Below are 23346 nucleotides of genomic sequence, written 5' to 3'. Positions count from 1 at the left end.
TCCTAATTAATGGTGTCGATGAATTAGGTTAATTGATATTGTCTAAAATATAAACTAAAAGTTCAAGCAACTCGTTTTAAAAATATTTTTATCTTTTAAAATAATTATATATTAAAATTACATAAAAATAAATTTTTATTAATATTTGGAGCTAAGCCACTGAAAGCTAGGTTTGATCCACTCATTTAAACTAAATTTTTATTATTAAAATATTAAAAATTTATTTTTGTTATTTTTAAGTATAATTTAAAATTAAATTAAATGAAAGCAAATTTTTTATTAATAAGACAATATCTGGAGTCAAAACTAATTTAGTTAAAAGTTCTAAAAGCTAAGTTCAATACACCCATTTAAATTGAATTTATTAAAATATTAAGATTAATATTAATATTTTGAATAAATATATTGTAAAATCAAAATAAAATAAAGTAATATTTTTATTAATATAATAATAACCTAAAATTTCATACTCAGGTAATAGGCTAGTTCAGGACAAGTCTAATTTGAAGGCTCGAGAAGTTTCCTGAGAATTGTTTTTCACTTTTATAAAGTGGAGAAGAAAATTTTCCATATTTTGATCCCTTTTCCCGTTAGTTTTCAACATATTTTCCATTGACTTCCAAACTTCAGAAAATTCGAAAATAATTCTCTAAAATCTCATTTCGTGAAACAAAAGTAGATGTTTCAAAATTATTCTCTAAGCATCTAATTGTTTTTTTTTAAATTTGTTTTACAATTCCCAAAATAAAAAAAATTTAGTTAAAATGTGAGAATTTGTATCTTTTATATTTCATAAGATTAATGCGGTTGATGAATGCCTTTCAAAAAAGAATTAATGGGGTTAATGAATGCCTTTCAAAAAAGAATTAATGGGGTTAATGAATGCCTTTCAAAAAAGAATTAATGGGGTTAATATCATTAATTTGATTAGTTGCATTACGAATTTAAAAAAATGAAATATAAAAGAAGATTTTGAAAAGTGGGTGAAATATTATTCCATGTTGAGTAAATGCAGCATCTGATTTGATATTTAGGAGGGCAGGACATAATAAAAACACTCCATTCAATAATAGTAGAAATGAGTTATAATTGATGCTGGGTTGGATCAATTCCTAATAATTACTGTATTAAGTATATTGGGGATACAAAAAATTAATCAAATCTTTAATGGTTTGAATTTACTTTAAAAGAATTTGATATAGCTGGTTCAACCACTATATATATATATATATATATATATATATATATATATATATATTTGTAATGATAATATCTCAAAAACAGTTAACAGTTAAAATAGGGGAGTGTGATGTTTCAAACAGGAGCAATGAACCGCTGCTTGGTGACCCTTTAATCTATTCGGACAGTCAACTAAAAAATGTTTTTTTTTTTTTGGGAAGCGAAATTTGACATTTCCTTTCTAACAATATAAATTAGGTCCTAAAATTGTCATTTTTTACTAATTTTAAACAAAACGTCACTCTATCTCTTTCTTCTCCAAGTTGTCCATAACCACAAATTTTGATGACTTTTATTTTGTTCATTAATTTAATACTTTAAAAAAAATATCATAAACTATTTAAAAAATTTTAAATCAAAATTTATTTATTATTATATTAAATCAAACTCTTATATTTTTATTTTAAATCAAATAAACTTTTATAATTGATGCTTAACTAATTATCATTATTTAAAACGTCAGTTGTCATTTTTATATTACGCGATGCTGACGTGCATAGTGAATGATAACGTGATATGGAGATGATAATATGACTCTATAACACTTTCACCTTTCTCATTAGTATCATGTCAACACAACGAAAAAATAAAATAACAAGTGGTATTTTAATTAATAATAATTAGTAAACTGTTAGTTATAAAGATGGTGTTTAGTATTTTGCAGGGAATGTAATTGTTATTAAAATAATTTTGTAACATTTGATATAATATGAAAAAGTGATACTTGTAGGAAATGTGATTGCAAGGAAGATTACATTGTAATGTTTGGTTTGAAAGCACTTTATTGAAACTGTAATATAAATTTATAAAATTATCTTTATATAAACAAAAATTGATAATTAATATTTTTAAAAAAACTATTGCGGATTTTGATTGCTTGAAATCATTTTTGCCAAAAAAAAATGAAATATATTTTGGAGGACAAGAATTTATTTAGAATCTACCATGTATCGATAAAGTTACTCACAACCTAATGGTTCGCATTGTTAAAATAGGTTCTCTATTTTGTCAATTATGTTTTCTCTTTATCGAAGTTGTCTTTTTTTAGGGGGGCGGAATTAAGCTTTGAATTAAAGAAAAAGAGGGAACAATCATTCACTTTGGGTTCATTACATGGAGATTTTGTTTTGTTATGTCTTAATCTAGTATAACATTCCAAAATCTTTACCCGAAGGTAGCCAACCAATCTATACACAAGAATCAAAATTCCCTTGTCACATTGGGTATCTCAAACTTACTCATCAACCAAAAAACAAAAACCAGAAACACACAAAAATAACTCAACTGGCTCAATGATGAAGGAGTTATAGCAGACAAATTGGGAGTTGGAAAACAAAAGGAAATAAGGAAAATAATTTGTAATGAAGGGATTCCCATTAAACATCAATGACAAACTAGATTAAAATGAAACTAAATAAGCTAAAGTGAGCAGCTAAGGTTCCTATTGGTGGCAAGAAGAAGAAGAGAAAATAGAAAAAAGGGTTGGTTATGAGTATGAAGACATGGTAAAAAAAGAAAAAGGTGACTTGCCCTTTGCACAGGGAAAGTTACTTTCCCTCCTTAACTAAAGGTGACATACCTTTTGCCTATTGTAATCACATTGCAATAGGATGACTTTATCTTATGTTTTAGACAAACTAAACATTGTAAAGTGATTGTGTATCCAATTAAAATGTAGGGAATCTACCCCACTTGCAATGCCTTCAAAGGTCTAGTTGACCCAAAATAAAAATACAGGGATTTGATTAAATATAATAAAAAAATAAAAACTTAATTGAATATTTTTTAAACATTATGCCTTTTCTCTTGTTTAGTCAAAATTTTTGATTTGAGATAAGAGTTATTAATTATTACGTCTTTTATAATTGTAATTCTCAAAGAATCAAGCTGGTAAGATGAGAATTCAAGTAGCAAAGATGAAGATATAATGCTCAAATTTTCTAATTTCTTTTAACGTTGTTAAATTGTAAATAAAAACAAAAAATTGACATAAAATTGTAAAAGGAGGTTTTAATTTCGGACTAAGCTGTTGGATGTGGATCTTTGTGTATGCATGTGTTTGTGTAAACTATGGATTTCAAAATTTTTCTAATTATGGAAGCAAACAATCCAAATACATAAGCGGAATTACACATCATGCATCTAGCAAATCAATTTAATTACACCTAAAATTCAAGAATAATAATAGATTTGAAATTAGACCTTTCTCTTGTAAGAATTTTAATTCTTGATTCCTAGTGAATTGTAGTAAATTCACTACCACACCAAAACTTCGATTTCTCAACCAAATTGACTTACTACTTATTCTTCAAGAATTTCTTCAATTTGAACCCTGAGTGGATAAGGTGTGGAATGCTTAATCAAAATGGTAACTATTGAATTTCTCTCTTTTTCTTCTTTGAAACTATAGCTATTTTTCTTAGGAGAGGTGTCTAGAAAAATACCAATATTGGAGAGAAAAAAGACACTTGAGAGAGGCTCAACTATGGAGGTATTTTGGAGGAGAAATTTTGGTTATTAGGGTTTTGAACAAAAAGAAAGAAAAATCTTTTTCTTTTCTTCTTTTATTATTATTTAATTCGACCTCTCACTTTTTTTTTATAGACTTTTTTTTTATTTTTTAAAAAACTTTAATTAAAATTAAATTCCTATTAATAGTCCATTCAGGTTATCCATAAAGAGTTATGGTTACACCATGTTCCTCCAATAATTATCTAAATTATAATTAGATAATAAATAATTTATTTATTTAATTATTATTATTTTTCCATTTCAAAATGGGATTCCTCATTAAATAATTATTCTATTTTATTATTATTCACCTTTAATTAAAAAGAATTAATAATAAAATAAAAGAAATTTAATCAAACATGGAGTCTTATAATTTATCAAGAAATTACAATTAATTATAGATAAAGAATAAACAACTTAATTTTTTAATTATAATTAAAATCCTTTAATAGTATTTTATCTCGAGACAATAATTATCTTAATACATATTTCTCATTTTAAGACAACTCTTGTCTCAAAAATATTTATTTATTAAGACAATTTTTGACTTATCAAAAATAATGTAACTAAGACAACTCTTGTCTCAAAACATCACATATATTCTTGTCTAAATTAAGACAACTCTTATCTTAATTAAGACAACATATGTACCTTATCTAAATTAAGACAACTCTTGTTTTGATTAAGACATCATCTAAAGTTACCATTTTTGAACATCAATTTAATCAATTATAAAAATACACACATTCCATCTTAAATAAGTTGAATTTTACCAAGTTAAGTGAGGAATCTATTTGGACGTAAATATTCCAAACTCCAATAAACTAAGAATTATTCTTAATCTCATTAACATAATCCAAGTTTATTAACCATAGAATCATTTCACCATAAATTCATGGTTGTACTTTTGGATTAACTACATTTACAAGAAATAGTCCAATATTAATATTTAATATTTAATATTGGTTGTTCAATTGCAATCCTTGTGTTGCAAACCCTCATACCCATCCAATGACAAAAGGTAAAATTACCATTTTACTTTTTATGTCAATTTTGTCTCTTGGTCTTAGATTTTATCTAATTGGTGACCAATACTCTAGATCCAATCTTCTGAGTATCAAGATGTGATAAGTAACTAATTTATCAATTCACTGGACCCAAATTAATCACCGATCTTTCTTAAATTACTAGAAGTGACATTATTATTATGAACTCCACTTTTTGGATACATGTTCCCTAATGCTTACCTCGATTATAATCCCAATATGCGGAGTTTAGGTTAACGCTCTATGATGATCATGCCCATGGTACATCAAAGATTATAAAAAGATAAAATAAGAGTTCATCAAGATTATGGCTTTACCATAAGCGGATGCATAGGTGTGAGATTAATGTTTAAGTAACAGTCAAACTTAAACTTGATTATCATGTGATTCCAATTCAAATTATAGTATTATTACTCGAAGTCAGCTACTTCGATGATTTGAGACTCATCATTTCCTCGAAGTGAATTACATTCCTTACATTGGAAGTAATTTAGACATTATAGTCTTAACATAATAAAGTGACTACTTTATTATATAACTGTAAACAATTTTAGATTCAATTAAAATACATGTCTCTTATGTATGACTCTTTATACAAATGTATTTTAATACTCTAATAGAATCTTAGTACCTTTAAAACTATATAATAAATGCTTACTTAAAACAAACTCTTCGTTTTATTATCAAAATATACTTTCATTGCAAATAATATAAATGGAAATAAACATAAAAATATACTTGCTTTCTAAGAAACCATGTTTGCAAATTCCTAACAAAAACACCCTATAGGTCCTTGTACTATGGGGTTTTCATCAATTTAGTTCTTGTACTTTGGGATTTTGTGCAATCGAGTTCCTCCTCTAACACAATCCAAATTAACTATGATGTGCCATGCTTGAATTTTTTTTTTGAAAATTTTTTTCACGTCAATTTTTTGTGTCACGTCATAAGGACTAAATTGGATGAAAATGTAGAGTACAAAGATTAAATTGAATAAAATTGTAGAGTATAAGGATTAAATTGAACAAAAATCTATTAAATAGGAATGAAATTGGATGCTTTTACCAGTTTTGTTTAGCATTACATTTGTTCCACAAATGTATTTTTGCACCTTAACGGTTATTCTTTGGCAATTAAAAATCATTAACTTTCCATTTGTATAAAAAATGTACAAACTAATTACACTACTCTTTTTGAGGGCATATAAATATTCTCATTTTATTGGAGTAATCCAAGTATATCTAATCAAGCCATCAGGATATTTAAAAAATAGAATGCACATCACCAAATTCTTTCAAAAGGCTTATAACCTCTGCTAAAACAAATATCTAGTAAAAGTATAGCCCTTGTAGAATATCCACTTTTTTACAAAAGAAAGCCATCCAAATATACACAACATAGACAAAACTATAGCAAAAAAGACCCTTACTCCAACAAATTCAACTATGGCAACAAACTAAGATTTCAAGATCATATATAAAAGTACAGCAATGACTAACCAATTGATATACAAATCTGTTAGCTTTAACAATTGACCTTAAGTTTTGAAATGACTTAAACCAGTGACCAAAATTGCAAAAACATGTTATTCAAATGTATTCTAAGTCCCCATGAACTTTGAAGTAAAATGGCTAAGTGTTTGGACAAATTTTAATGCTAAATTAGCTCAAAATCAACTTTTTTAAGTCAAGAGTATCAATACCTCACAAAAAAGTATTGATACATTCAAGAAAGAAATCATTCTATCTTGAAAGTATTGATACCTAGCAAGAAAATATCAATACATTTTTAACAGAAAGCATTCTGTTGAAAAAATATCGATACCCAAGAAGCCCAAGAGACAAAGTATTGATACCTTCAGACAAACAAGCACGGAAAGACACAAATAACAGTTATTTTTGGTATGAATTAACTTAAACGGTTCCCAAGAATTTCCAGAGTATAAATACAAGTTTTCAACTTGATTTAACAAATGAGAAGGCATTGAAAAACATTTCTTTGAACAGAGAATAAGAATCATCATTAAAATCATCAAATTCTCTCTCTCTTATTTTTATAGGTTCTTATTGTATCACTCTTAAAGCTTTGACTTTCTTTATTCTTTTATGATATTCCTTGTAAACATCTTATACTCACTAAAACTATAAGCTTTCTAGAGGCATTAGAGCTTTCATCTCATCACTCTTGTATTTGATTGAAAATGTTCTACCTTAACCTCTAAAAGGTATTATTGTTTGGTTATACCTTAACCATAGAAAAGGTAAACAGGTTGAGTCTTAGCCTTGAAAAGACTAGTGTAAAAGCTATGCGTTGTCCTTAAAAGGCATTTGAAATATTGGATTACAAACTCCTTAGTGATCTAAGGGAGAAGACATAGGCAAAGAGGTCGAACCTCTATAAAACAATTGTATTGAGTTTTTCTTCCTTCTATTTACATTTGTTTTCATATATCAAATTCTTTGAAAGTATGTTCTTCTTTGTAAAAGTTTTTAAAAGAAAAGGTTTTTCATTAAGCAAAGCTTTTTAAGTCTTAAACTTATAAAAATTTTTAAACATTCAATTCACCCATCTTGAATATCTTTTTATTGAGCTTACGAATCTAACAAGATCCAATACCCATAGACACCAAACCTTTATTTTATAAAAGGTTTAGGGCTTAGGATTTAAGGTTTAAGATTTAGTTTGTCGAGCCATGTTAGCCAAATCATAAATAAAAGTAAAGTAATGGCTGACATGCTAGCAAACTAAACCCTAAACCCTTCACAAAATAAAGGTTGAGGGTCTATGGGTGTTATATCTGTATATCAATTGGCTAGCCATTGCTTTAATTTTATATTATGAAAATCTTAGTTTTGTGTCATGGTTAAGTTTGTTGGAGCAGGCTCTCTTTTATTATGGTTTTGTCTATATTGTGTACATTTGGGTGGCTTTTTTTTTTGTAAAAGGTGGATATTGTAAAGAGGATATACATTTACTTGATTTTTGTTCTAGCAGAGGTTACAAGCCTCTTGACAGGATTGAGCTGTTTTACCACAAGGCCTTTTTGTTAACTTAAGGTTTTTTGATTGGATGTACTTGGATTACACAAATGAAATGAGAATATTTTTAGGGAAATGAGAATATTTATTAGCCTTTCAAAAAAATAATGTGATTAGTTTGCACATTTTTTGTACAAATGAAAAGTTAATAGTTTTTATTACTAAAAGATAACCTCTGATGTGTAAAAGCATATTTTTGGTACAAACATAATATTAAACAAAAACTAGTAAAAATACCCAATTTGATCCATGTACTTTACAATTTTGTTCAATTTAGTTTTTATATTTTACATTTTTATTCAATTTAGTCCTTATATCGTGGCACAAAAAATTGACGTGGGAAAATTTTTTTTCGAATATGCCACGTCATCGTTGCCACATCAACATGCCAATACCACATCAACACCATTAATGGTTAATTTGAACGGCGTTAGGGAGAGAGACTCGATTGCGTTAAATTTCAAAATACAGAGACTGAATCGATCAATTTTAAGGTATAATAACTAAATTGACAAAAACCCTATAATATAGGGACTTACAAGGTGTCACGAGCCTATATTTTCAACTCAAAAAATATGCTTAATATGTGGTGAAAAGTCCATATTTATATAGCCAAGACTTATCTCATCTCTTATTGATGTAGAATCGGTAACATTTTATCCCACCCAATTATACTATGCCTTCGTTGTACTGGCTCTTTACCCATAGAAGAGAGGAACCCTTACACTGGTTCGGGTTTACCTCAATCTTTGTATCTCTCATGGGGGTCTCACATCAATGAAAATTTAAGTTTGCTCTAATACCACTTGTTACGGGTTTATGTTTTTAATCCAAAAGACATACCTAATAGATGATAGAAAGTCCATATTTATATACTCAAGATCTATCTTATCTCTTATTGATGTGAGATATATGACACAGAATACTTTGACCTTTAATTTCCTGCCCTACAAGATTCTTGTATAGTAAAAGAATGCGCATCTACGTTGTTTATCTACTTTACTAAAATCAAACGAAATGATAATAGTAGATGGTAAGTGACAACTATTATTATTATTATTATTATTATTATTATTTGCCTAAAAACCTTCACACATGAAAGAACATGCGATGCAGAATTTTTTCTTGTAGCGCATACATGAGATGGAGTAAGGTGTGGATGGAGAAAACATGTGATTCATAATGATTGCATTTGCATGCAAATGTTTAAGGTTTACGGAATTAAGATTTCGAATATCCATATTATTTTTTTAAAAAAATAGAGAAGAAACCTTGAAAGCCATTTCCTTTTCTTTTTCCCTATAATATATGAAAAACATTCTATAAGGCTACAGAGATTGTCACAATTCACAAACGTAATGTGGGAAATGGGCCCATAAGAACCTTAAAATGTTGATTGATAATGATATTGACCCTTCAACTCCAACCGTTGAAAGTTGAAACCACGTCCACCTGTCATGACAATTATATGGCCTAAAATAATTTATCGGTCCATTTGATTATATATAAGTAAAATCCTAATCTTCACCTCCAAAATGCTAGACTTGGCAGTTCGTGTTAACTTGTAGTAAACATGTCAGATACGATTAGACACGAAACACGTTAAGACTAAACATAAACACGATACGTTTAATATTCGTGTATTAAATTTAAAACACATACACGTACACGTTTAATATACGTGTAACACGACCCAACACGATTAACACGTTTATTAAACGTGTCAACAAACGACACGACACGATTAATAACACGATTAACACGTTTAACACAATTAACACGTTTAACACTATTAAATAAAAATATTTATAATTAAATATAATTTTATTATTTAAATTTAAAATCTATAATTATAAAAATAATTATAATAAAACAAAAATAATAATAACATCAAATAATCACCAAAAGTTAAAAATTAAAGTTGAGTATGTATAATTATATTATATTCTTTATAAAATTAAAAAAACTTATTAAAATAATTATTTAAAATTATTTATATAAAGTTAAAATAATTTTTTAACTATTAATTTTTAATAGGTTAGTAAATGTATCACATATATACGTTTAAATACGATAACACGATTAAACACGATAACGCAATTAAACACGATAAGACGATTAAGTAAACGTATTTAAACGTGTTTTAAACGTGTTTGTCGTGTCTGACACGTTAAGACATGTAAATACGTTAAGATCAAATCCAAAACTTGTTTAACCCGTGTCTTCTCGTGTCGTGTTAACGTGTCATGTTCAAAATTACCAAATCTACTAAATGCCTACCTCCACTATCAAGAATAAACCCAAAGAAACCATTTCCTTTAAGATTTTGGGTAATATAGCCTTATCGTTTTTCAATATGCTGATATTATTAGAGCTTGGTGGTCAGTGGTCAGTGGTCACTATTCACTGGATCATTCCTAACAGAACAAAACAATCCATCCACACAAAAAGCACCGTGGGATCATCAAGGGTTAAAACCAGGGTTTCCAGTCTCCACACTCTGCAGTAACTAAATGGCAGTATATGTCATTTCTACTACCATATATTGTAAGAATAAGCCCCCTCTTAAACTAACTTTATCATAGGTGTCTGACCCTTGAAAATATAGATTGCCATGCATAAACATGTCATTTTGCACCATCCTAACTGAAAGATCGAGGTACATAAACTTTGTCCAAGACTCCATTAATATGCTTTGATGAAATAAAAAAAAATTACATCCGCACAGCATTCTCACTCTGAAGCTAATTTGTTCCACCCTTTCAATAGGCTAAATTAAGGGCGAAACTACTTAACAGCTATGATAAACACCAAAAAATTGGACGTAGCCTAACTTTGGGAGCCGGAAAAAGAAAAATGGTGAATCATTTCTTTTACAACATTTTCCTCAATATATTGTAAGACAAAATTCTTCTACAAAAGTTATGTAAACTTTGAAGTTAGTTCCCAATCTGTAACTCTTCTCTCTGGACCAAAACAGCAATCCACTGGTAAAGATTGCAGCATTTTTGCTCTAAAACTTGGAACCAAGAAGAGAAATTAAAAAGCAACCATCATGCAAAACCAACATCAACCCCCTTTTGATTCAGAAAGTCCTTGGCCTCGGCAATATCCTATAGAATATAACACATAATATGGAACCGCAAAAAACAAATCACACCAACAAATTCAATCTCTTAGTAACACAAATTATGATAATTATCACCACAAATTTATTAAAACTTTTCAAAAAAGTGTTATGAACTGGGGAAATACAGTCTCAGATTTCTGTTTAGCAGATAAAAAAAATTCAAGTCCCAACCATATTAGCAAATACCAGCCTGCTCAAAAGCATAAGGGAGAACAAAAGGAGAGGAAAGGAAAAGGCAAAGGAATTCATCACTAATTAGCCATTTAGTAAATTGAACACTTAAAATAATAATGACCTAAAAGTCTCCTCAGCTGATCGGTTATAAAAAATGAGAAATGAAATACCTGCTGCAGCAGCAATGCTTCTTGGGGACAAGTTGGGAATCGCATTAGACCAACTCCAACCATTAATAAACCATAGCATCCAAGTGACACAATAGAATAGATAGGCAGCTGAATAAAAGTTACAGCAATGGTGCAGAGTAAGTTGTTTGGTGGATGGTAGTGGTTCAAATATTCGCTTAATTTGGACTATCTAAAATTGAAACTGTTTAAAAATAGGGTATTCAAAACCAAAACACAAAACTGCTTAAAAATAGGGTACTCAAAACTAAAACAAAATTGTTTAAATTTCTTATCCTACTAACCAAAACCTCTTTGATCCAGATTATTTATAACCGTTAAGTACCCGAAACCAATTATTTTGATAGATATCTGTTCCAACCTGACCTGCTTAAAAAAATAAAGAAAGACCCTATAATATTACACAAAAGTGAATAACAAAAATAACATGCTACTAAATTTTATAATATAAACTCATCAATAACAATCAATAATAATTTGTTTCTTACATAATACAATAGGGTACTCAAAACTAAAACAAAATCGTTTAAATTTCTTATCCTACTAACCAAAACCTATTTGATCCCGATTATTTATAACCATTAATTACCCAAAACCAATTATTTTGATGGATATCTGTCCCATCCTGACCTGCTTAAAAAAATAAAGAAAGACCCTTTAATATTACACAAAAGTGAATAACAAAAATAACATGCTACTAAATTTTATAAAATAAAGTCATCAATAACAATCAATAATAATTTGTTTCTTACATAATACAATAGCCTTTTAGTTCATCAATCAAATTACTATAAAAAAAAACTAAAAAAAAGTTTTCTTATTCGTTAAGCAGGTTTAACAAAGCGAGATTTATTCGGATACCTTTATATCTATTAAAAAATAATTGAGTTTTGGTAGTAGGTATCCTAGCCCTCCTATCCAAACCCTACCCGAAACCTAATCAGGTATTGGTTTTAATAATGGAACCTTGGCCATACTCAACTATAGGAAGCCAAAACCGCAATAACCAGTTTTAGCCATGTTGAGTACCTAGTTCAAAGCCACCCACTGCTATCCCTAGGAAGTGGTAAGGCAATAGAACAAGTGGATATAAGTAAAACAAAAACATTATGGCACAAAAGGAAACTCACCAACCAAGTATGACTTTGTGATATTATGGATGCCTGCAATAGGCCGATCCAAAGTCCAGAGATGGCCACCAGCAGAGAGAAAATCTTCACAACATGCTTCATCGGTTGGCAATGATAATTAACTTAGAAGTCCTGATTTTATTTCAAAAGACTTCAACTTTAAACAAATAAAGACAGATGGTGTTTAGGTAAAATGCAAAATGCGTACTAGTGATGTATAAAAGACACAAGTAATGACTACCACTTAAGAACACAGAGAACACCTAAAAAAGCATGTATAAGAAGTACTACCAAGTATAAGCTAATACCATGAATGAAGACAAGGAATACCTTAATGAAATCTTTAATATCTTGTTCATTGTAATCAAAACACAAAATCAGTAGCAACAGAGTTCAAATTGTCCCTTGGTACACTTATCAGGTCCATTATTTTAGCTAAAGGGAGAAACAAAAAAGCAACTAGAAGGCTTTTTACTCAAACACTCAAGACAAGGCACGAAACTGAATACACAGGCATACAACAATAAATCAACAAAGTATTTATTGCCATCAGAAGGGATAGACCAAAAATGATATTATCATTGTTATTCCATAATAATGGAAATCAAAGCCCTTGCGCAAAACATCCCGAACATCAGCTGGCAAACTCACGTAGAGGGATCAATTGCATTTCTCAAATCTAAGTTACTTGGCTAAAAGCCTAAAACCAATAAATTGAATCCCATAGCAAGCAAAACCAAAACCCACATAAATGATGAAAAAAGAAAAAAGAAGCAACTAAACGGATCAAAACTCTAAACTGCCATAATTTTCAAAATAATAAATCTATAAACTGCCATCAGAGGGATATCGAATTAAAATATTTTTTTCAAAGTCCCATTTAGCTTTTGCATCAAATGGAACTCAAAGCCCTTGCGCAAATTTCCCGAAAAACATCACTTGGCAGTTTCAATTTAAGATTTTTTTTTTTGCTGAAGTAATTAAACAATCAGACCTAATAACGAGAAAATCAACTGATGAAAGAGCATACCTTGAACTAAAGCACCACGAGAAAGAATCGCAACCAGAGAGAGGATAAGAGTCACAGGGGACGGCAGCCTAAAAGAGGAAGGAGAAGAGCGAACAGGAAACAAAGGCAGAAATAAATGTCTTTGACTTTTTACCTTGTTATGTACGGCTTCGGGTTTGGGTCATTTGGGCTCTAACGAAGGAAGGAATTTCTGTAGTTTTTCCGCTTCAAGATTTTGAAGAAGGCAAGATCTGATGCCAGTATGGTTTTGGTTTCGGATCCTTTTTCATGCGGGTGAGGTGAGAGTAGACAGCCCCAGAAGAGAAGCTAGGCTTAAAAAGTCAATTATGCATCCAAATTAAATGGATTTTTTTTTTGAAAAGCCCAAATTAAATGGATTTAGTTAAAATGGTTTGGTTTAATCGATTTAAAATGTTTGATTTAATTAATTTTTTTGATCCATTTTCGATTTTAAAAGTTTTAGACCAAATTGATTTAAAAACCAAACTAAAATTTGTATATATATATATATATTAATATATAAAATATTATATATATTATTTTTAAATTTATATAAAATATAATATACATTTAATATTTTCACCTTTTTATTTCTATCTTTTCAATTCTTATTTTTTTATTTTTTTAATTCTTTTTTGTTTATACATTTTAAAGATGTCAAAGATTGGGATTGTGAATTCTATTTCTGTTGTTGACTAATGATGAGTGAAGAGATTAGAAATGAATTATTTACACTTCAATTGAGGTGAATGTTAAATTTTATAACTTTTTATATAATTTTTCATTTTTAATCTTCTTTTACTTTGTTATTAAAAAAAATTATACTAATTATATTTTTTTATTTTCTTTCAATTGTTAGATAGCCTATGTGAGTGAATGTGAAGAGCCAAGTCATAAGGAGATTCAAGTTGATAATTTGTGATAATTAATAGTCTTGTATTAGATAGTTTTATTTTATGGATGTTAATATTATTATCTTTGACTCTTTGTTATGTTGAATTTTTAATGTTAATTTGATGATTTATATAAAAAGACATAATTATGTGAGCTAAAGAACAAAAGTTCTGTTTTTTTATATTTAGATTATTTGTATATTTTATAATTATGAATGAAGTTTATAAGTTTTAATAATGTAATTTATAAAAAAAAGTGATAAAATTTTGATCTATTATTCCAAAATCAAACTAATCGAACCAATTCAATATTTGGTTGATTTGGTTCTCCTTTATTTTTGATTAATTTTTAAAAAATATTTAGTTTATTTGATCTTTAGATATAATGGACTAAACCATTAAAACCACCCAATTGCTCATTCATAGGGAAAACTAAAAGGCACCAAAGTTGGATGTGGTTGAGTTTGGGCTTTAATTAGGCTAAAAAAAAGTTGGCCTAAGCACCTAATTTTCAGCGAAATTTGGAAAATTGTAATTCAAAACAATGTTCAAAATAATGTTTTCTAAATAATCGTAAAGTTAAAATGTCATGATAAAAGTCTGAATGAACTAATTTGAAGAGTCTCATAAATTGTAATACTTAGATAGCCTTAAAATATCTCAAATGCATATGCAAGATTATAAAACGTCACTATCTGAAATTCTTACATGCTTGACCAAATCATAACTTATAAAAATATTAAAAAAGGATGAGTAAAACAACTTAGCAAATAACCGACATCCCTTCAGTTGGATTAAGCATACTTAAAACATTTAGACCAAAATCATCAATAATAAAGATAGTAAAATACAATTGGGTAATCTCAATCATGATTATATTGTTCCAAAATAATTTTACAATGATTTTAGATTTTAATGGTCTTCTGTAACAAGCCATGGTCACACTTAACCAATGTGGCATAAATCAGAATCAAAACAAAAAACCACAATTAACTTCAGTGGCATGGGTTTGAAGCAATTAATGGTTGCATAGAACAATATCATAAAAATCATTATTTTGTAATTAATTGCATAGTTTGAAACCAATTTATAATCATAAAGTACATGTCGACATAACCAACATTTAACCTCCATTGGCAAGGTTAGAGCATAGCCATACTAAAAGACAAAACAAAACGGATTTTCAAATTACCCGACATATACAACACAATATTTATCCACTTGTTACAAAACAGAAATAATACAAAGTTAATTTCATATGTTCAATTTGAAATACTTTATGCAAAATCTCATAGTATCAAAGATAGATTTACATATATTGAACAAAATTATATTTGGAATTCAAAATAAAAAAATCATGTGTTAGCCAAATCATATTCCAAAACCTGAACAAAGAGATCATATATATTTATATATATTTGTATTCTCAACTCAATTTAATAAGTCAAATATATGAAATTCAAATTCACATTGAGACTAATTTTCAGGGTATGAAAACATTGAATGAATTTCAAGTTACTTATCTGGTATTCTAAGTCTATTGTCAAGCAACAAAACACAGAATTCTCCTTGTAGCCTACTATTTAAAGAAAATATGCAAAATATCAAAAATCAATTTACATATAAATTTCACAAGATGCAACTTTCTGTTGATCATCCTAAAGCATATGGTGTGTGTAGCAACGTCTTTTGCAAATTGACAAACATTTTCTAATAATATAGCTATTTTCCTTTTTATTAAGGAAGATATCAAAAATTAAGTACAATTGAAACTTAAACCTTAACTTATAAAATTAGTAACGCTTTTAATTTTTGATGAAAATCTAATATTAATTTCGTGTAGATGTCATAATTGTAATTTTTCCTTAGATTCAATGGGCCATTACTAAATCTACCAACATGAAAAATAATTTATATTTTTAAAAAATAAAAAATAATTTATAAAGTATTTTATTGATGTAAAAAATTCACATATAAATAAAAATTGTGAAATTTATAACAAAATTAATCAATAGTTGTTCAAAACTAATTTTGGAATAATTAAAATGGATTTTTCAAATTTTTTAAAATTTTAGAATCTTGATAGCCATTTGGCTTACTTTGAGAATTTATAACTCCTAACTTGACTTTATTCTTGTGATAAATCCAAGACCAATTTAAAGTATTCATGTCATATTATAGCATAAAATATTTGTTTCAGTAAAAAGGATTAGAAAATTCATAATTTTCAAAAGCAAAAATTTAAAAATCACCACAGAAATACCTAGATTTCTAGGTTTTAGATTCAACAAGTCAATTTTGCATTTTCAATTCTCTTAGTACATAAAGACTCTAATTGAGCCATTGACACCAAATTAAAGATCACATTTTATACAATAAAAATTCTCAGAGAATTGACTCTAACGTTACCAGAATGTGGAGTTCCAACGACCTTAAGTTGGATCATTAAAATTGTCAACAATGGATTTTCAACCAAATTAAAAAATTCATCTCTCTAATTTTTCAACCAAATGAGGTGCTAAAAAAACCATTAGAAAGATCTTTTAAAACATTTCCATTGGTACCCATCATGTGGTTAGAAAGGCACTGGAATAGTGCCAATGTTGTTGGGAAGTTAAAGAGACTTAACATAAACATAGGGTTTTTGTGCCAAACTATGTAAAATACAAAATTTTCATAAATTGAAACATACTCATACCTTAATTGGTGGCTCTTAAATAAATTTTCCCTTTTTCTACCTTTCCTTTTCTCCCCAAGGGTTAATTCTCGTAATTGACTTACCTTTGTGCTTGTTGATGTAAAACAAGCATTAAAAAAATATAACCACCTTCATTTGCCAAAAAGTTCTTCTTTCATTCTTTTTTCACCAATAAACCCCAAGGGTCATAATTTCAATTATGGTAAGATGTGCTAATTTTTTTATATAAAGAATATAATAATTTTTTTTATAATATAGCTAATTAAGTATAATATTTTTGGTAGGGTATTACATCTTCCCTTCCTTAAAAGGAGTTTAGTCCTTTAAACTCTTACCTTGATTCTCGAAAAGGTGGGTATACTTCTCCTTGATATTCTCTTTCAAATCTCAAGTTGCTTCGAGTTTTGTGTTATTACTCTACTGAACCTTAACATAGGGAATAATAAAAAACTTGTTGTTGATTTCTCACGCAAGTACACGTATCGTTAACAAGTAATATAGTAATGAATAAAGTATTGTTCTCACGAAGAATTGTTTTAATTCCTACTATTAACTACTAAAATTATAATACACTAATCTTATTCAAACAACCAAATTTAAAATTATTAAAAAGAAAAATTAAAACTATTAAACGGAAACTTCAATCAACTACCAGACCTAAGATTATGATGCCCCTCAATACTTCATTTGATTATTATCTCTCTCCCTCTTAACTTAGTTTAATGGATCAAGTTGCTAACCTAGAGTCTTAAATTATTTACAAGTCTTTGTCAAGTTTCTCATAAAAATACCTATCCCAATTAATTTACTATATGTCTATGCAAATTAAATTGAAGAAATACTCATTAAGTTTGTACTTCAATCTTGGCTATGTATGGCTTATAAGTGTATGTCTACCCTATATGCAAATCAAACCACCTAATCAACTAAGTGCATTCGATCATGCGCTATTCTATTCAAAGTCTACCTAAATCTCATTCGTCAAGGTTTAATCTAGGTTTCCAATTCAATCTCATTGGTGATTAGGCAATTAGAAGTATTAAGAATATAATAAAATAAACAACTTAAGTCCATCAAACATAAGCAAAAGAGAGATAAATAATTCAGACTACATATTAAGTTTAATCATAATCTTAGATAAATAAATTAGTTTCCCATCAAGTCACACATCATCATCAAATTAAGTTTAAACAATAAAAACTAACTAAGAAAATAAAAAAATAATCAAAAAGATAAAACTCAAGAATTATAATCTTGATCTTCCAAGTCTTTTTGAATCCTTCAAAATCTTCTCAGCTTTAATGGCTTTGTAGCTTGACTCTCAGCTTTCAATCTAGTTTTTTGTTCCTTTCCTCAAAGTCCTACGAAAGGTTGTTTTTATAGGACTTAGAAGTTAGGCCAAGTTGGGTGAAGAAAGAATTCAATTCGAACTAGGATTGCCTTATCAAACTATGTGGGTCGCAGCTTTCCCCAATTAATTAATAGAAATTGTAATTGCTCTAGGACTGTTGCAATGTGTCAATTTAGACAAGATTTTTGACCATCTTCCATACTGAACTGGGTGAAGTGGTAAATATGAAAGTTGTATATTTTTCTCTCATCTTTCCAAGGGTCCAAGAATCGCTTCATTTAAAGCTCTGTAGAAAAAGTTATAGTCAAAATACCGAAACATGTGCAGTGCTAGTCTTCACCTCAAAATTACTCTCCTTCTTTCACTAAAATTCTTCTTTCATCAAACACCTACAAAAGTATAAATAAATCAATAACAACATATCTTAACCACATTAACACGAAATTAATAATAAAATTAACTAAGATTAGATTGACTCACCTAATTTAAAATAATTAAATAAAACATACTAATTTCTATACATTACTACAAGAGCTAAGCTAAATATTATCAAAATTAAACCCAAATAACTCTATATCATAGAGTTACAACTCATCATAAGACAAATCTTCTTTAAGTGTTAATGGAGTCAACTCCATCATATGATGATCTAGGACATATTTTCTCAACAAAGAAACAAGAAGGGCGTTTTGCACTCTAGATGGAGCAAGTGAGAGTGCTAATATATAAGCCATATCACCAACCGTGTTTAGAATCTCAAAAAGACCCATATAATGAGGACTAAGTTTCCCATAAATCCCAAATCATATTACTCCTCTAGTAAGAGAAATCACAAAAATACATGACCTAAAGCCTCAAACTCCAACTCCCTTTTTTCTATTGTTTGCATAAGTTTTTTGTTTACTCTAAGCCGTACAAAGATGTTTGCTGATCAACTAGACTTTCTCAATTGCCCGCTGAACAAGATCCAAGCCCAATACTTTTCTTTCACCCATATCATCCTAGCAAATAAGACACTTACACTTTCTACCGTACAAAGTTGCGATAGTAGCCATTTGAATACTCGATTGATAATTATTATTATAGGCAACTTTCACACATGACAAATGCCAATCCCAAAAATCTCCAAAATCCATGACACAAGCTCTCAACATGTCTTCAAGAATTTGTTTAGTTCTCTCAAAATAGTCATCTATTTGGGGGGTGAAAAGTAGTACTAAAGGTAATTCTCGTACCAAAAATTTTGCCACAATTGAGAATCTTGATCAAACACAACGATGGTACCCCATGCAATCTCACAATCCATTCAACATGTAACTCTACTTACTTTTCTAATGACATTCTCATATAATAGCCAAGATCTTTGTAGAATTTGTTATTCTATCCACACCTAAATATCCTCATTACCTTTTGGGGTTCTAGGTCAACTAGATACAATGTCCATAGTAGTTTGCTTCCATTTCCATTTTGTAACAAGAAGAGGTTTCAACAACCTTACTAATCTTTGATGTTCAACCTTAACTTGCTAACATGTCAAACATTTGGCTACAAATTAAGCAATCTCTTTCTTTATATTATTCTACCAAAAAGTGCTCTTTTAATCCCTATACATCTTTGTACCACCAAGAAGGATTATTTAGTTACTATAAAGAGCTTCCTCCAAAATTTCTTTCTTCAATTCTGAGTCATTCGAAGCACAAATTCTATCACTAAACCTTAAAGAACTATCATCATGAATTCTAAAGTATGGTTTTGAACCAAATTCAACCTTAAGTTTTATGTGTTGGGGTCGAGGATCATTTGCTTAAGCAATTTTAATCCTCTGAATCAGAGTTGGTTAAACTCGTATTTTAGCCAATAATGCTCCAGAACCATGCACTTGCACATTGATATCCATTCTCCGTAAGTGTTCCAAAATCTATCTTTAGGATATAATTAACGCAACTATGTTCTTATAAGTTTTTTCTACTTAAGGCATCAACTACTCTATCCAACTTACTAGGGTGATAACTAATGGTCAAGTCATACTTTTTCAATAATTTTAACCATATTTTTTGTTGCATATTTAACTCTTTTTGCTTGAAGAGATACTTCAAACTCTTATGATCTATAAAAACCTCACAAGACTTACCATACAAATAATGTCTCCAAATCTTCAAGGCAAAAGCTTTGCTACCAACTCTAAATCATGAGTGTGATAATTCACCTTATAAGATTTTAACTACCTAAAAGCATAAGTGATCACCTTGTTCTTTTGCATAAGAACACACCCAAATCATTTCTCAAAGGCATTATTATAAATGATGAAACCTTTACCATTAATAAGTATGGTAAAAATAAGAGTGGATACCAATCATTTATTTAACTCCTCAAAACTATTTTTGCAGTCATTCAACCACTCAAAACAAACCCCCTTTCATATCAATCTACTTAAAAGCATAATAATACCAAAAAAATCCTCCACAAATCACCTATAGTACCTTGTTAAACCAAGAAAACTACGAATCTCATAAACATTAGTTGATCTCTTCTAATCCACTATCACTTTAACTTTTTTTAGGTCCACAGAAATCCCATTCTTTGACACCACATGCCTAGGAAAAGCCACACTAGAAAGCCATAACTCACATTTCTTCAATTTAGCAAACAATTGTTTTTGCCTCAAAGTGTCTTAGAACAATTCTTAAATGCTCTTCATGCTGTATTAAGCTAGGAGAATAAACCAAAATATCGCCAATAAAGGCAACCACAAATTCATCCAAATAAAGCTTAAAGACCCTATTCATCAAGTCTATAAAAGCAACTGAAGCATTTGTTAACTTGAAATGAGTAAGGAAAGCAATTTTGGACATATCCTTATTTTTCAACTTTAATCAGTGATAACAAGATTGAAGATCAATTTTGCAAAACACTTGAGCACCTAAGGAAGAAGAAATTGAAGTCACTTCTACTTCATTTGATATTTCCTATGATGACCTGCAAGATGAATATGATTGCTTATATGCTGAATTTAAAAAACTTGCATTGAAATATAAAACTATGAAGAAAAAGACTGTTGCATTGAATGTAGAATTAGAAAAAAATTAAAAATGAGTATAGCTTTGTTTTTGAACAAAGAAACATACTTCAAATTGAACTTGAGTAATCCAAAACTGATTTTGAATTTTTGAAGCTTGAATTGGAAAGTAAGAATTCAGAATTGCAAAGAGTTGTTGATGAAAATGTTGCATTTAAAGTTGACAGAGAAGAAAGATCAAAACTGAAACAAAAAGATGAAGAAGAGTTTAAAAGGAAAACAAGTCTTAGAAGGAAAACGAATGCTATTTCATGTCATTGTTATATGTGTGGTAGGAAAAGACATTTGTCTTATGATTGTTTCTTTTATGATAAAACTTGTCCACAAATCAAGTTAGTTTGGGTTCCTAAAGGATCCCATGTGATTACTAACCCCTACGGACCCATCAAAGTATGAGTACCTTTAAAGAAAAACTGAAAATTTATTTTATAGATTAAGTAAGGACAAAAGGATTAATGTTTTGAAGCTCAATCAAAGGAAAAACAGCCTTGGTTCTTAGACAGTGGTTGCTCAAGGCACATGACCAACAATGAGAACTTATTTGCCAAGCTTGATAGAAAAAAAAGTAGTAGTGTGTCCTTTGGTGATGACTCCAAGGGTGTTATCCAAGGAATTGGAACTATTGGTAACATTCCTCAAACTCATATCATACATGTCTGCTTTGTTAAAGGTTTAAAACATAATTTGCTAAGCATTAGTCAACTTTGTGATAGAGGCTTTAAAATATGCTTTGAATCTCATGGATGTCAAGTGATTAATGTTAACACTAACAAAGTAGCATTCATTAGCAAAACAATTAAGAATATGTATGTCATTTTTCTTGATGAAATTAAGTCTAGGGAATCATGTTTTATTGCCAATGATGTTTGTGATAGTTGGTTGTGGCATAAAAGGTTAGGACATGCTAGTATGCACAGAATTTTAAAACTTTTGAGAAAAGACTTAGTCATTGGACTTCTAAAGATATCATTTGAAAATGACAAGGTTTGTGGTGCTTGTCAATTTGGAAAACAAGTTAAAAGTTCTTTTAAATCTAAGAAAATCATATAAAATTCTAGGCCACTTAAACTATTACATGTTGACTTGTTTGGACCAATCACTGTTGCTAATCCTTGAGGCAAGTCATATTACATGTTGACTTGTTTGGATCAATCATTGTTGATGATTACTCTATATATACATGGGTATAATTTCTTACTCATAAAGATGATGCATTGTCATTTTTTGTTAAATATTGTAAAATATTTCAAAATGAAGAAAGCCTCGCCATTGTTAATATTAGTAGTAATCATAGTGGTGAATTTAAAAATGATAATTTTGAAATCTTTTGTAATGAAAATGGTTTTGATCACAATTTTTCTGCTCCTAGAACTCCACAACAAAATGGAGTTGTTGAAAGAATAAATAGGATTTTAAAAGAAATGGCAATAATAATGCTTTGTGAAAACAACTTGTCCAAATATTTTTGGATTGAAGCTATAAACATTGCAGCTTATATTTTGAACAGAGTTTCCATTAGAGCCATGATTTATAAAACCCCTTATGAGCTTTACAAAGGAAGAAAATCAAATATTTCTTATCTAAGGAGTTTTGGGTACAAATGTTTTGTCTTAAACAATGGAAAACACACCTTAGGAAAGTTTGATGCTAGGAGTGATGAGGCAATCTTCTTAGGTTATGCATTGAACTCTAAAGCATATAGAGTGTTTAACAAAAGAACCCTAGTTATAGAATAGTAAATTCATATTGTTTTTTATGAAACTAATGCTACACAAAGAAAGGTAATGCTTGATGATGATGCTGTAGATGACATTGAGAAGAAAATGAAGAAGATGAGCTTGG

General features: G+C 29.0%; 1 protein-coding gene across 1 annotated transcript; it reads right to left on the bottom strand.

The window, feature by feature from the left end:
* Positions 1 to 10494: 10494 nt before the first annotated feature.
* On the bottom strand, positions 10495 to 13812 carry LOC18612731 (dolichol-phosphate mannose synthase subunit 3-like). The gene is made up of 4 exons (XM_007049645.3): positions 13487 to 13812; positions 12457 to 12588; positions 11309 to 11416; positions 10495 to 10947 (listed from the first exon to the last, which is right to left on the bottom strand). Exons 2-4 carry the CDS (start codon positions 12556 to 12558, stop codon positions 10888 to 10890), a joined length of 270 nt encoding a protein of 89 aa, XP_007049707.1. The 5' UTR covers positions 12559 to 12588; positions 13487 to 13812; the 3' UTR covers positions 10495 to 10887.
* Positions 13813 to 23346: the final 9534 nt, after the last annotated feature.

Source organism: Theobroma cacao, chromosome 1, assembly GCF_053813885.1.
Source record: "Theobroma cacao isolate CCN51 chromosome 1, ASM5381388v1, whole genome shotgun sequence".
Lineage (NCBI taxonomy): Eukaryota > Viridiplantae > Streptophyta > Magnoliopsida > Malvales > Malvaceae > Theobroma > Theobroma cacao.
The sequence above is the reverse complement of the archived record's forward strand: the minus strand, read 5'-3'. Positions and strand labels throughout refer to the sequence as shown.